Source organism: Gobio gobio (assembly GCF_949357685.1).
Source record: "Gobio gobio genome assembly, chromosome: 14".
Taxonomy (NCBI): domain Eukaryota; kingdom Metazoa; phylum Chordata; class Actinopteri; order Cypriniformes; family Gobionidae; genus Gobio; species Gobio gobio.
Window position 1 is genome coordinate 42,643,703 of NC_137107.1, and position 15,317 is coordinate 42,659,019.

Sequence of the window (15,317 nt, forward strand, 5' to 3'; positions counted from 1 at the left end):
GGTTTTGAGTATCGATGCATCTGCCCTCTTCAGGGAAAACAAGAACGTGCAGTAATCTTAGATCATTTAATCCAGATATTTAAATCCAATCCGCAAATTCGTTTGAAGAACCAAATTAGCCTGAGATCAGTTATCACGATTAAAAGATCTGGGATCTGTCAAATCATCTCGGATGTATTAAGCGAGGTACGAAGAACGGACCCCTGATGTGTGTGCTTGTTGTGGTCAGAATGAGGTGTCATTGTTTTGTTGTTGGCATGTTTTCACGTTTCTTAGTGGTCCTGTAGTAGTTGTCTTCTGTTCTTGTTTTTCAGGATGCCTTGTCAATGCGCTGGTCTAGAGTATTTATAGATGGCTTGAATTATAAGAGGTAAGATTATTTTATGGGAATCAACTTGTCTGACAATTGCCATGTTGATAATCACATCACATTAAAGTGCCTGATCTGGCCAATCAGAGCAGAGTAGACCAATCACAACAGACTGGAGTGGACCATCTGACCAATCAGAACAGTAGACCAATCACCAGAGTACACCATGTGCAATGTATATTAAGAGACAATTTAAGTTTTTGGAGACCTTATTTTAGGAGACTGCCAATACAAAATGAGAAATCTTTAAAATAGCATAATAGGGGCATTTAAAAACAAAAAATGGTTTTAAAAATAGTTTTAATTGGTAAAGTGAGAGGGAAAAAAGACAAGGTGAAGTTTTAATTTAGTAATGCATTAAAAATAATGCTCAGATGTGGTTTCCTCCTTTTAGGTGCGAGTATTCACATTTCTCGAAGAAGATCCGTCGTTTGCACCATCTTCTCAGGGATATTGTGAGCGACGTTCCTCCGTCTCTCCTTTCCTCGCTCCTCTACGAAGAGCTGACGTCTCGGAGGGAACAGCTGCAGTTCAGTCCAGATACCACAGGGGGCGCTCTCGGATACGTGCCCTTATATGAAGGTCGTGGCGGCAGTGAAGGCTGTTTTATCTATCCCAGCGGAGAAGGGATGGACAAACTCTGTATCCTCTGCCATAGTTGCCATAGCGTCACAGTTTGTTTGATGCCATGTTGATGAACTTTATTAAGGTGTCAGTGATCTGAGGGCTGATCTCAATAACTGAATATTTAAGTCCATATATTTTATTTTATCCCTGTTCAACCAATCACTTTACCAACCATCCAGAACACCATGGCAAGCACATAGCAACACACACTAACCCACCTAGAATACTATACCACTGGGGTGTCCAATCCTGCTCCTGGAGTGCCCAGCTCTGTAAATCATCTGTTCTTTATTCTTTAGAACATCTAAACATGTCTTTGCTGCTTGTAATATTTCCTTCACTGCTGTTCCTCAGATTTCCACAGGGTGGTGCAAGAGTTTAACGATGACAAGCCTCCTAGTTTTGACATGCAACCCCAACCTATTGTCTTTTATTTGAATGGAATTATCAGACAGCTCAGTTTGGACAATATGGAGGATGTAGGTGAGATGTGAGAAATGGATTGGCTGCTGAGAGAGAAAAAATTACATTTGGGAAGAGTCATTCATTACACCAATCAAACATCTTCATATCAGAGTGAAAAATCAAATCAATTTCATGTTGTCAAATTATTGCATGCCAAACATCTGTGTGCAGGTAATGTGGCTGTGCGGTCAGATTATTGCTGTGGCGTGTGGAGGATAGGAGACAACACAAAGCCGCGGTTATTGGACGTCATCCAGACAAAAGATCGCTTCTCTTGCGTCACCGTCAGGTGTGTCTGAAAGCTCTTGCTGCCTCACAGAACATGTCTGCTTGTGCTCCTGATGGACTCTGATTATTCAGGGCTTCCTTAAGGCCGACTGCAAGTTGACTAAAAATGTCCCTAGCGGTTATTCAAATGATCATTGATACTGCTCCATTGATACTGAACTGATAGTCAAAGTACTTTATTTTACTATTCTGCTGAATGAGTGTATGCAAGAATGAGTGCAGACATGTTGTGCATTTAAGTTTAAATAACCTTTTTCCCCCCCTTGCCATTGTGATCATGCTTGAATAGTGTTGTGTGTTCTGTGTTGGTTAGTTATACCTACTGGACACTAGGGCTGCCAAAATGTCTGAAAAGCTAAATTTAAAATTCTTTCATAAATATTAGCAAAATTCCAATTATATTCAAACTCTAAAGGCAATATTTAAATGTTAGATGGAAAATGTACTGTATTGTCTCCTATGGCCACAAGAGGTCGCAACCGAGCGCAACAAGCAAATGTAAACCAAATCAAGCATCGCATATTTTATTGAAATGTAATGACATTCACTTTTTACAGTGCATTAACTTTTTTTAAACAATTGTTATTAAATAAAATATAATTTCATTAATGAGCATGTAAGGAAAATTAGGTAACAAAAGTGCATAAAACTGCAAGTGCATCAGTAATCTGAGATAACACGCTTCAACAGGCAACGTAATGTGGACACAAAATAGCAAACGGATTTATCCGGAAGTGCGTCCGCGTGCACATACGCCTATATTGCAATCATTTGCGAACATGTCACTTGTGTGTTACAAACGGAACCTGGAGAACTGAGGAAGAGCCGCTTTCCTGCGCGAGCCTACCTCTCCGCGCCCTGCACAAGTGCAGATAGTGAGCGTTTGTTCAGCTCAGCTTCATCTGCACACACAACGCGTCTGCTAATGTCCGATTCGCGAACCAATGACTCATTTGAACCGGATCATTTTAACGACTGGTTAGAACAACTGATCCGTCCAACACTTGAACTAACGAACCAGTTTATTAATTTACTCAGAACTCCTCTGAAATGAGAACACAAGTGTGCTTACCCAATTCAGCAAGAGTGAATAGTAAGAATTAATTTAATTATCCACAGTCATTCAGCTTATTTATGTTGACAATGTGTAGTGAAATATAATTTAGTGTAGACTGGAGTTAGGTGAGACCAGAACAAAGTTGTTAGCTAGCTGATAATTTTACTAAATTGTATATGGTAGAAAATTAGGCTATTTATTAATTTATGCTACTTTTTAATATTGATATGATTATACCAAAACAATTATCATTAAATAGTGTAAAAAATGAGGATCAAAAGAAACAAACATCAAGGTAGAGATCATACATAATATCAGATGTCAAAATAAGATAAGCAAAAATTACAAAAGTTTCTTTGCATTTATTTTACATGTATTGTCAGTGTTGCACTCACAGATCACGTAGGTAGAGTTCTTTACTGTGTGTGTGGATGACAATGTCTGTCAGAAACCACCGAAGACCATTTTTGACCCAGGAAAAACCCTGCTATAGGATGATCACTTTTATTTGGTAACACTTTAGAATAATGGTCATTAGTTAATATTGGTTAACTAAATTAGTTAACATTAACTAATAATGAACTGCACTTATAAAGCGTTTATTAATTTTGTTAATGTTAATTTCAACATTTACTAATGCATTATTAAAATCTCGTTAACATTAGTTAATGCACTGTGAACTAACATGAACAAACCATGAACAGCTGTATTTATATTAACTAGCTTAAAAAAGATGAACAAATACAGTAACAAATGTACTGCTCATGGTTAGTTCATGTTAGTTAATACATTAACTAATGTTAACAAATGACCATTATTCTAAAGTGTTACCTTTTATTTTACCTTAATTACATTGACTTAATTCGATTTAAAAAGCACCAGCTGTAGCATTGATTTAACATTTTGGAACAATTATATACTTTGGTTTTATTTAATTTCACTGGTAAAGACTTTTTTTCTTTACACTGAATTTAAAAACAAATGCTGATTTAAGTAACATCTTTGTTTGGATTGCAGAATATGCAGTTGTTGCCTTTAATTTCACCTTTCAGCCTTTAATTTCCAATTAAATTTCTTGTTAATTTCAGATTGCGGACTTGTTTTCATTAGCCAAAAGCCAATTTAGCCTGTTAAATACCAAATAAACATCTTGTTCATGTATACTTTCATTCTTTTATTGTGTTAAAAAAAAAAAAAAAATCGGAAATCGGTATCGGAATCGGACAGTTTTCTTGAAAAAAATCGGTATCGGCCATGTAAAATCATGATCGGTGCATCACTAATTGAAACGTATACCTAAATGCATTTGTCTTTCTAGATTTCTTAAGAACGCAGGGTTTAGGATATTTTCCTGGATTTGCATGATATGTTTTATCCTTTGTAACTGTGGCTAAACCTATAACTTGAGTAAAAAAACGTATGTCTTATTAATGTTTTTTCTCTTTTGTCTTTCACAGTCCACACCTCCCAAATGAGCTTTTGGTGGTCAATGAGCAGGGAGCAGCATATCTTTGGACTGTGCAAAAAGGGTATGTGTATGTTTAAGAACAGTGTGTGCTTCACAGACTGTGCTATCTTGTGCTTAGAGCTCAGTGTACGAGACTCCAACATCATATCAGCTTCCATTACAAATTGTTCTTTAGCTGACTTTGAGCTGCACCCAAGCTCCAAATGTTAACCGAAGCTTTTCCATCATTGACTGAATTTTTTTTAGCCATGATTGAAAAATCTGAAGGCTGTCCATTTTGACAGATTACACTGAGGGTGATCTATTGTAACTTTTAACTGTAATTCCCACCCATGTCCAGTTGGTGGCGAGTGCACTCAAGTGTGGCAGCAGAGTGTGGTTTTCAGACTCCAGAACAAAATTAAGGCTGTGTTTACACGACAACGATGTCAAAATGGTCCCTGTTCACACGGATGTGCAAAAATTATTAAACAGGCTGTGCATGCCAGGCCAGTAGCTGGAGATATCTCTGTCACGAAACAGCTCGCGAAAACATTCATGTTGTTGTTTAAATGGAGACGAAGGCGTCACTTTCAAAACCTTGCACTTTGAAACCTGTTTTCAAAAGTTTGCATTTTCAAGCCCCCAAAATGCTGTTGACATGTGAATGAACGGCCAGAACACTTCTCTCTAGAGAGTTAATTTTTCTAGCTGACTGAGTTTTTGGACATTGAATGACTTTCCTGAGGTAAATGTAACATTACATCATTTACAAGCTGTTTTATTGACGTTTTTCTGTGGTTGAAACTGATTAAGCGACTACATGAGACATGATAATGGTTCTTGTTGAAGCTCAAACGTGCTGCGTAACACGAGAATGAACCTCATTGGTTCTTGCTGAAGCTCAAACGGGCTGCTTAACACAATAATTAACCTCATTGGTTCTTGCTGAAGCTCAAAGGTGCTGCTTAACACGAGAATGAACCTCATTGGTTCTTGCTGAAGCTCAAAGGTGCTGCTTAACACGAGAATGAACCTCATTGGTTCTTGCTGAAGCTCAAAGGTGCTGCTTAACATGAGAATTAACCTCATTGGTTCTTGCTGAAGCTCAAACGTGCTGCGTAACACGAGAATGAACCTCATTGGTTCTTGCTGAAGCTCAAAGGTGCTGCTTAACACGAGAATGAACCTCATTGGTTCTTGCTGAAGCTCAAAGGTGCTGCTTAACACGAGAATGAACCTCATTGGTTCTTGCTGAAGCTCAAAGGTGCTGCTTAACACGAGAATGAACCTCATTGGTTCTTGCTGAAGCTCAAAGGTGCTGCTTAACATGAGAATTAACCTCATTGGTTCTTGCTGAAGCTCAAACGTGCTGCGTAACACGAGAATGAACCTCATTGGTTCTTCCTAAAGCTCAAATGTGCTGCGTAGAACCTCATTGGTAGTTGTGTAGCTGTCAATGGAGGGACAGAGCTCTCAGATTTCATTTAATATCTTAATCTGTGACCCTGTGAAGTGCGGTGCATTTGTGAAATGAGGCTGTTTATTACAACAAAATGTATGTAATGCATAAAATCTAATTTCCGGATTGCATTGACAAAACCACAAATGAATGCTTCAGCATGGTTCCTTGCTGGACATCCACAAACAAATTCAGAGAACTGTTGACCCGACGTTTATGATCAATCAAACTGGGTTCTGCAGCAAAACCTCTAGTTTGTGAGTTAATGAGTCTTTGTGCAGTGAGCTGATGCAACCCCGTACCACAATGATGCAGTGTGTCGATGATGTAACCAGTCCAGAGTTTTGAGACATTCTGTTCTCTTTCAGATTGCAGAAGTTCCGTCAGGAGAGTTCCAACCTGTACTTCAATGCCAAGTCGCCATGGCGATGGTGTGAGTTCTCCTGTCATCCGAGAGTGATGGTCTATGCTGACAGAACGGGGGTGGAGCTTACAGACATACGGGTAAAGTGGTGCTTCTTAGGTGTATTATTATTGGCCAAAATTATGTCCTCCATAAACATTTAGTACCTTATCAGAGTGCATTGTTTTTCAAGTTTTAATAGCCAAACCACCAATACAGCAACACCCTACCAGAGTAGAAGCAGCATCATGCAAATACTTCATTATATCATATACTTCATGAATACTTCATATAATCAAAATTGGAGGATGTTACAGAGATAAAATACAGCTAAAGACATGGAACTTGCATTTAAAATAAATTCTTGTTCTCTCCTTTTCTGCATTTCACTTCTGCTCAGTATATGAACACATGAACGCTGAGTCAATTCACAAGCTTTTTACCATTTCATTTGAGGAAAAACTACCATGAAATACATGCTGAAACTGAATAAACTGTCAAAATAAGTCCGATTTGACTTTAGCAGAAATATATATTAATATTGTATTCTAAAAAAAAATCTTAAAGAAATTAGATATTTATTTATGTATTTATTTATCTATCTATCATACAAACCAAGATATTGGAAAAATAAAATGGAAAATACAGAATTTAGGGGATTTCATGGGGCTGTAAGTTAAAAGGTAGTTTACTCTGTGGAGATGAATTGTGAACAAACACGTTTTACATCCATTTGCAAGGTCTAACACATATGTGGAAAACATTTCCTTCTCTATTGATGGTAAATTAATATTGCGATGCTGTTTTTCACCATGTGACCCAGCCCTATTATGTTCGCTCTTTTGTTAGCCTTCTCTTTATTCCTCTGCGTTTTTAGGTGGCTCTCGATTTATTATTAATCTTTGTCACTTCCTCTATGCAGAGTGATGATTGTTCTCACACATTGTTCCGGATTGGAAAGACACCAGCTTGTGTGTCGGGAGAGCGAGTGATTCTAGCCAAGTACCTGGGTAAAAGCCACGCCAATCACCACCTTGTTAACACCCAGGTAAACACTGGCATATATCGTGATTCAAGATGAGTGTTTGCATCAGATATAAGTGCAGAGGGGTGTGTTCCACCTTGTGTTTTTCACTGAGATTCTCCAGAACTTCCTTGAATGATGATCTGTATCAAATATCTTGGGAATGGCATTGATTCTACACACACCTGTTTGAACTTTAAAAAAAAAATCTTTACAGGAACTAATGATCATTAATGTTGTGGAGCATTTCCTTATCGAATGTGTTTAATAACCACAATCTTGACATTACCAAAAGTAACTTGCCAGTACCACGGTAGTAATGTGGTATTCTTTGAACTACCTTGGTGTACACGAATACAAAAGTATATAAATATGTGACCCGTGCTGGCAAAAGGAGTCGGAATGTGCACAGGATAATTTCAAGCGACAGGCAATTTTGAGGTTCATTAAGCCCTCGATTAGCGATCCCAATGCTCCAAATAGCAATTAAACATCTAAAGGTGTCTTTATTTGTACGTTTTCTGGGAGAAGTATCTTTCCTTTGTCCATGAAAACGTTCTTACTCACGCTGACTGACCGATCCGAAGCGTGCGCATAATGACGCCTCTGCAATCCCGATATACACAGAATTACAGTACTTCAAAATATCTGTCTTGGCAAGTATTCAGGCAAACATTATCTGTTGTGTCTTATGTGAATGTTTGGTTAACTGTTGTGGAAAAACAATTGATGTGTTGTTATATTAGATCCGTGTGGTACAGTAGGTCTTAATACATAGGCGGTCGGTCTCATGAATGTAAATCAAACAATTGTGGTACCACTGGGAAAAAAAAGTTGAATATATTTTTCTTAATAGATATTTGGTTTTGACTTTGTGTGTATCAAATTTGGTGTTACGAGAGATTTTAAGGTATGGTTGCTAAGTGATATTGTTTTGGAACTGACTTTGCTGACTATATTGACTTAAAACAGGTGTAGCTCAGTCATTTTGAAGGGTTTTTAATAGAGCCCGACCGATAAAGGATTTTTAAGGCCGATACCGATACAAATATTTGGTCACTTAAAAATCCGATATTCCGATATATCAGCCGATATATATAAAATAACAGAAACGCGTAAAAAAAACACAAAAAGATTTCCCTTATACATTAGTTATTTGTAATTATTCATGATCCCTCAGCCTCTCTAAAATAATATGATAATGCAGTTTAAAAATAAACTTGTTTGTTTTATTGTCACAACAGAACAGAGGAACATAAAATATATTAAAGTTCTGATAAATAAAATGTATAAAAATACAAACTTAAGATATGAAACTTAAAGTCGTTTGGGCTAACAAAAACAAAAAATCAAAGTTACCAGTATTAATAGATGTGGTAAGCTTTATAAATATAACTTTTAGCAAGACTGGAAAAAAAAATATTCAGTTAAGTTCTAGAAGTTCTGATAAATAACAACAACAGCAAAACATAAACTATATACAGTATAAATATGAGCCACCTTATAATTACAATGTCAACTTGCTTATCCCTTTACATGCACTTTTAATTCTATCCATCAAGCTACCACAAACCATTTTCAATCATCATTTGCTGCCTGCCTTCTAAAATCTACTAACGTTACTGATGATGACTCGTGTAATCCATTATTTGACTCGTTAATGCGGCGTCTGAACGAAGTCACGCACTTTCGTTCACTCTTCACGAGCCTAACTTACGATTTACAATGCAGAGACTGGAACTACAAATATACTAGTTATAAATACAGTAATCATTACTTTATTCAGGCAGAATAAGTTTGTTGTGTTTTTCAAGGCGCATTAATGTTAGCGGTCTCCCACTGATAGCCATGGCATTAGCTAGCTTTGTGGTTAGCGTCTATGATAAGTTATAATTTAGAAATATGTATACTTTTTCAAAATAACGGGCAGGGGAGAGATGATACGTCTCATGATGTCAAACTGTCAGACTATTAAAGAAATACATCTTATTCAGTCACATTGTCCGAGGTAAAATAAGTCAGTCAACTGTAACCTAGCGTAATTACCAGCTCTCTTGGCTTACATGTAACAGCAAAACTGGACTTGGCAGTTACAAATTGTGTCATGTTATTTGAGTTAAGAAAACTGATGGGGATGTTCTTTTAACTGTTATTCAATTCAAGCAATGTATGTCTCGTTGCCAACTTACATGCATTTCGCGGATGATCTGTGTTGTGAATGCAGCGCTCAGAGCGCTGAAGCTCAGCATGACTCTGCTGGATCAGCTGGTGGTGTTGCCAGCCGGCACGTTGTAGAGTGCCCTCTGGTGGACAAACTATGAAACGCCAACACTCAATGTGTTTGAGAGGTGTTTCGTCCGGTTTTTTTATTTTTAAAAAAATATTAATTTATCGGCCATCATAAATGCCGATACCGATAGTTTGGAAAAAGCCTAATATCGGCCGATAATATCGGCCCGCCGATATATCGGTCGGGCTCTAGTTTTTAATAGAGAATGTGAAAATAACTTTAGAATTTTTTGACAATTTGATCATTGCGACTCATTTTGCCGGCACGGGTCACATTTAGTAATAATTAGGGAAGTAATCAACCAAAGAAAATCTTGGTCGACTGAAGTTCTGAAATTTTCGACTACAAATGATGCTAGGAAAAAAACGTTAAATTAATTAGCTGCGCAGTACTTGGTAGCCTTATTGTCTGCCTAAATGAATTATAAATAAACATAAACTAGTAGGCTATTTGCAGTATATTAAATCGTTTTTGAGCTGATTATTTTGCACTGAAATGAGTCTGACACACGAGTGTATCGGCTCTGACAGCTTTGCATCGCGTGCATCAGCGCAATATCATAGCCTATGATTTCCGAAAATATAGTACTATGTTGTCAACTAGTGATATCATCACAAGAACTTTTGAGGAATATGCAATATAATTTAGACAATTGTTTTTGTCAAATGTATTATAATAACTGACAGACACTATCATTTCAGCCACTGTGCAGCTCGAACATACACGAATAGACTATTAACTTAAAGCTTTTACTCTTAAACACAAAAGGCACGTCCAAGTTATCTTACCGTTTTTAGATGATATGACATGTTTGTCGTCGAGCTGTGATATGCAAACTGTTGCTTGCAAAATTTGCATTCGACTTTTTTCCCAATTTCTATTTTTAAAAAATGCTGCCACACTGTTGATGTCTTTGTTGACATGGTAGAAGAGGACTGACTAGGAAAACACTCTCAATTAAATAAATGATATACAGCAAAGTAGCCTAACTTTACTTCACTGTTTCTCTTCTCCAGTGGGTTGGGCTAATCCAAAATAAGTGAAAACAAGGGGATGTTCTGAGGACAGACTGTTACCTGTGAAACGGGTGCTCTGAAAACATCCCCATTAGCAATTAGTGCTTTCCACCTGATGAAATGAACGCGGCAAAAAAATCGACGAATCTGAATTTTTGTCGAGCCAGAACGTATCGACTAATAAACAACTAATCGACTGGGAGATTACAGCCCTAGTAATAATGAAGTATTGTGGAATGCTATTTATTCATTACTGTTCAAATGTTTGCAGTCTGTAAGATTTTCTTTTTTTGAGTTTTAAAAACAAGTCTCTTATGCTCACCAAGGCTGCATTTATTTGATCAAAAATACAACAAAAAATTTACAGAAATATTGTGTAATATTATTACTATTTAAATGAACTGTTTTCTATTGGAATATATTGTAAAATGTAATTTCCTGTGATCAAAGCTGAATTTTCAGCATCATTACTCCAAGCTTCAGTGTAACATGATCCTTCAGAAATCACTCTAATATGATGTTCTGCTCAAGAACATTTCTTATCATAATCAATGTTTAAAACAGTTGTGCTCATTAATATTTAATTGAAATAGAAATATTTTATAACATTATACATGGCTTTACTGTCACTTTTATTAATTGAATGCGTCCTTGCTGAAATGTTAATTCCTTTAAAAAAAAAAAAAAACTTTTGAGTGGTAATGTATATTTAAAGACCCATAACAGATTCTCCTGTTATTTGATGCCCTCACTGTGCAGTGTAAGAGAAATAAAGCATTTCCTGTTTCTGCGTCTGCAGTTTTCCACGTACATCATGGATGAGCGCGTTCCCAGTGTTCCCATGCTGAAATGGAACCATATGATGGAGTCTCCGCCTATATTTGCCTGCGGTCTGCCAGCACAGACCCCAAGCCAAACCTCCAAATTGCTGCTTGGTACTCAGAGGTCACAGGAAGTCATGCTACTGCAGTACACAGGTGAGGGGTTTGTGTATCAGTAACCGTTTCTGTTTGTTTACTAATTGCTGTGCATTATTTAAGTTATGAGTTTTATCAGTTTATTTTATCTGGTAATGTGCCACCAGTTGAGGTATAGGAAGACAATTATGATAATGGAAAGCATGTATTGCGGGTAGTTGAATCTTATTGGTCAGGGCACTTTTTTAATTTTTAATTTATTTATTTTTTTATATGCATTAGAGCCGGTTCACACAGAAGGCATTTTTGGCTTCCACTATGGTTTTCTTTTTGAACATGCTTCTTCAGCACCTTGTGAAAACGTTTAAAATCCCTTCTCGAGGCGCTGCGTTCTCTGCAGTTTCACTGTGTTTCGCTGTTTTTGAATGCATCAGTAGCTATGTTTCCATCTAAAGTTGCGAATTTAACTTGTGCGCAAAATTGGAATATCACTTAAAACATTTGCAAAAAAAAGCACAGATTCTATCCCGTGTTCAAGAGAACAAAATCGTCACTTCCTGGGAAATTGGTGCAACATATCCTTGATAATAGGGGAAGCTGCTGCAATTGTTTTCCAATTGCTTTTTTCCTACATAAGAAATTACTTCAGGCCCATTCAATTCACACCAAGAACGATAACAATAAAGATAACTATTAGCGTCCACACCAGAGGATGCTATCGTTCTGTTTATTCTAAGCTCGTGCTTGTCTGCCATTTTTAAATGCTCGAGCTCGTTACAGCAGGATGGATTCTGATTGGCTGTCAATGTTTTTATTGTTCATCAGCTGGAAAAAAAACATTCTGAAGGTGATTCCAAAGATATCGTTTCTCTCTGCACTTATAGGCTATTCTTTAATAAGACCGATTTTTAGAACTCTTATCTTTGTTATTTTTAGTTATCGTCCTTGGTGGGAACAGGCCTTTAGGGCTCAGTCAGAGCATACAGATGAAACTTAATAAATGTTGTCAAGTTATATTTTTTGGAGGAGGATGCATAGTGTTTGAGAACGTAATTGTGAGTTCTGGGAGGGCATTATACCCAACCATTTTGATGACTGGCTCAGGCATTTCAGAATGACCAAACCAACAGTTGAAATCAAACCAATTGTTTTTTTTGCAGAAGGGATTCACACAGTAAATGTGTTTCCATCTTAGTTTATCTGCACGTCTTCTCATCGGATAAAAGTTATCCGCTTCAATTGAGCTCATACGTTTGTTGTATGCACATTTTCAGAATTGATGCCGTTTCCATCAAGCGTTTAAGTGATATCCCAAAATGTGCACACAAATAGAAACACAGCTAGTGTGTCCAGTGTGAACTGTCAAAATGTAGATCTGCATGCAACCCAAAAAGGTTTTGAGCTTCTCCTGGAGCGTTTTTCCTGTAATAAGTGTACTGTATGACAATTTGAATAAAAACACTTTACTAAACAACTGAATAAATGACTGCATCTTTATTTTGTCACTTAGGTGGGAGGGAGCATGCCTGTCAGGCTCAGGGACCCATTCAGAGGCTTTTTAGTCCTAAAGAGAGTCTGAGCCACCTAGACCTTCAGCTACCCCACAAGCAACACCTCGCTCAGGAGAGACTGAATGTACCCGTTACAGGTCAGGACACTTTCACAACCATTTTATCAACTAAAACCAGATTGAAGGTAATAGATGGTATTTTTTGACTAGCATGAAGTATGTGATCTTAATTTGATCAAAGGTCAAAGGTGGGGAGCACAGGTACTGCGGGGGGGATCAGCAGGGGGGAAAAAAAGAAAGAAACAAGTGCATGAATAGAGGTTGACGCTCTGCTTTTATGAAGCGGCACCGAACTGCAATTCCACTGAATCGTTCTTTAGACCATTGACTGAACAAGCCCAGCATAGAAGTTCCTCGCTATAGAAAAGCACTGCTTCAGTGGACTGAATCACAAGTTGATATTGTGAAGGCGCCGCTCCCGTGCCATGTTCCAGCAAGAAGACGTACAAGAAGCTGAGGTTGTGAGGCGCTTGAGAGCCACTGGGGTAATCCATAGTGCACCAAATTGGACATTGGGTAAAGTGGGATAGCTAAGCTTTCTTGCTCCATCTCAAGCAAATCTGTGATAACACTACATTAATAATTCTAGCTGTTTTGTCATATGATAGCCTCTTTTAAGTTGGTTTGGAGTGGTGAGGTGATAATCACAGTCAAAAGTGGAAGAAAAGAACAGGATTTAATGCGATCCGAGCTGCTTTGAGACACTGAAATCACTGTATCATGAGCTGCTCACATTTGTAAATGAACAGTGTTGAGCATATATTTAATTAAATCAAAGCTTTTGAGATTTGAATCTCTCACTAATCTATACTTTCAGCCCTACTCTTATTTGGTGCAATGATTATCAGACTACTGTACTCATGTGGTGCTTTCAATTTATTCCTCAGGTTTTTCTGTTGTACGGAATAAGGAGTACGTGTCCGTTTTCCAGCTCTCAGATGCTGGAGACATCTTTTTCCAAACGTTGAAACTGCATGCAGACCAGACCACGACCAACGAGGATGTCCCAGAACAAGCTGTCAGTGTGGAACATACTGTAGAAAATGGACATTTGGAAGTAGTCAACAATGTTGACGAAGATCACTTAAATGCTTCGGATACCAGCAAAGACCCATTAAGCTGTTCTATTGGGAATAACACAACTTGCTGTACCAGACCACCCAACCCAAGCCAGGATCCTGATCTCCAAGTTGCCTGGAACGAATGGTTCAAGCCCATTTTTAAAAAGGCTTCAGGGAAAAAACGACACTCTCGTTTTCGACGGATAAGAACCGATGATTTAAAGGGCTTAAAAGGCAAAAAGAAGTATAAACTTGTGGCAGATAGTGTGACGAAATTGAGGAAAGACCTTCAAGCGGTTATGAGGAAGAAAGAGTCGCTCTCGCATAGGGTCACGTACCTGCCTCACCTGGACGTGACACCAGTTCCCAATCCTGTAGATCCCGAAGAATGGGACGACGATGTGAGCCAGCGTTTGGCTGCGTCGTGGGAGGGCAATTGGAAACAGTGGTGGGAGGAGAAGCTGGGCTTGAACCGGGCCCAGAAAATTGCTGCGCTCCGTAGAAGGCGTCATAAGGCGAAGCAGGCCAGAGCTCGGCATCGCACATCGCTTGCTGGAAGCTTCACCTCGTCTGTAAGTTACCAAGAAAGTGTCTTGGATTTGCCATCGGCGGGGAGCCAGGTTCTGGATTCTAATGATGAGACTTCGGAAAAATCTCAAGCCACGGACATGGCGGAATGGAGGTCCAGATCGGAGTTGCACAAAAAGAGCCGCATCATACTGAGACGGTTTTTAAATGATCAATCGACTGTGGAAGAACCTTTCAGATCTCCTCTACGTTCTCCTCCGAGAAGGCATGATCAAGACCTTTTGACATCTCCGTCAAAATCTCAGTCTTCTCTTCAGGTAAGGATTCACTGTTATGGAATTTCAGAGTTGATAACCAATAACTTGCCAATCATTGTGGCTGACACCGGTAATTGTATTACTTTTAACCTTGTTAAATGGAACCGCTGTCTAATACATTTGGCTTGTTTAATTGAAATCATCTGTTGTGCCATTTTCATGAATAAGTGAAAACAAGACATAATACCAAGACATGTTCATTAATTACATCTTAATATAAAATGGCACATGAGTACATTTGTGATTGTGAATTAAAGGGATGGTTCACACAACTATGAAATAATTATTAAATTATCATTTACTCGCCCCCCAAACCTGTAAGATTTTCTTCATCTTCAGAACACAAATGAAGCTCTTTTTAATGGTATCTGTGAGACGCTTTATATGTAGGGCTGGGCGATAAATCGATTTTATCAATTGACTCGAATGTGTAGTTTACGTTGATTTGTTTGAATAAAAATCAGTTTTCCCTTTA

At 38.0% G+C, this 15,317-nt stretch overlaps 1 protein-coding gene across 2 annotated transcripts in view; it reads left to right on the plus strand.

The window, feature by feature from the left end:
• taf1c (TATA-box binding protein associated factor, RNA polymerase I subunit C) overlaps nt 1-15,317 on the plus strand; it is a 30,563-nt gene that overhangs the window by 7,298 nt on the left and 7,948 nt on the right. For both annotated transcript variants that reach the window (XM_079835161.1, XM_079835162.1), the window contains 10 exons: nt 315-370; nt 765-1,012; nt 1,352-1,480; nt 1,634-1,751; nt 4,265-4,336; nt 6,085-6,220; nt 7,042-7,167; nt 11,249-11,426; nt 12,877-13,014; nt 13,824-14,842. In XM_079835161.1, coding sequence (XP_079691287.1) covers nt 315-370; nt 765-1,012; nt 1,352-1,480; nt 1,634-1,751; nt 4,265-4,336; nt 6,085-6,220; nt 7,042-7,167; nt 11,249-11,426; nt 12,877-13,014; nt 13,824-14,842 — 2,220 coding nt within the window. The remainder of the gene's footprint in view (nt 1-314; nt 371-764; nt 1,013-1,351; nt 1,481-1,633; nt 1,752-4,264; nt 4,337-6,084; nt 6,221-7,041; nt 7,168-11,248; nt 11,427-12,876; nt 13,015-13,823; nt 14,843-15,317) is intronic.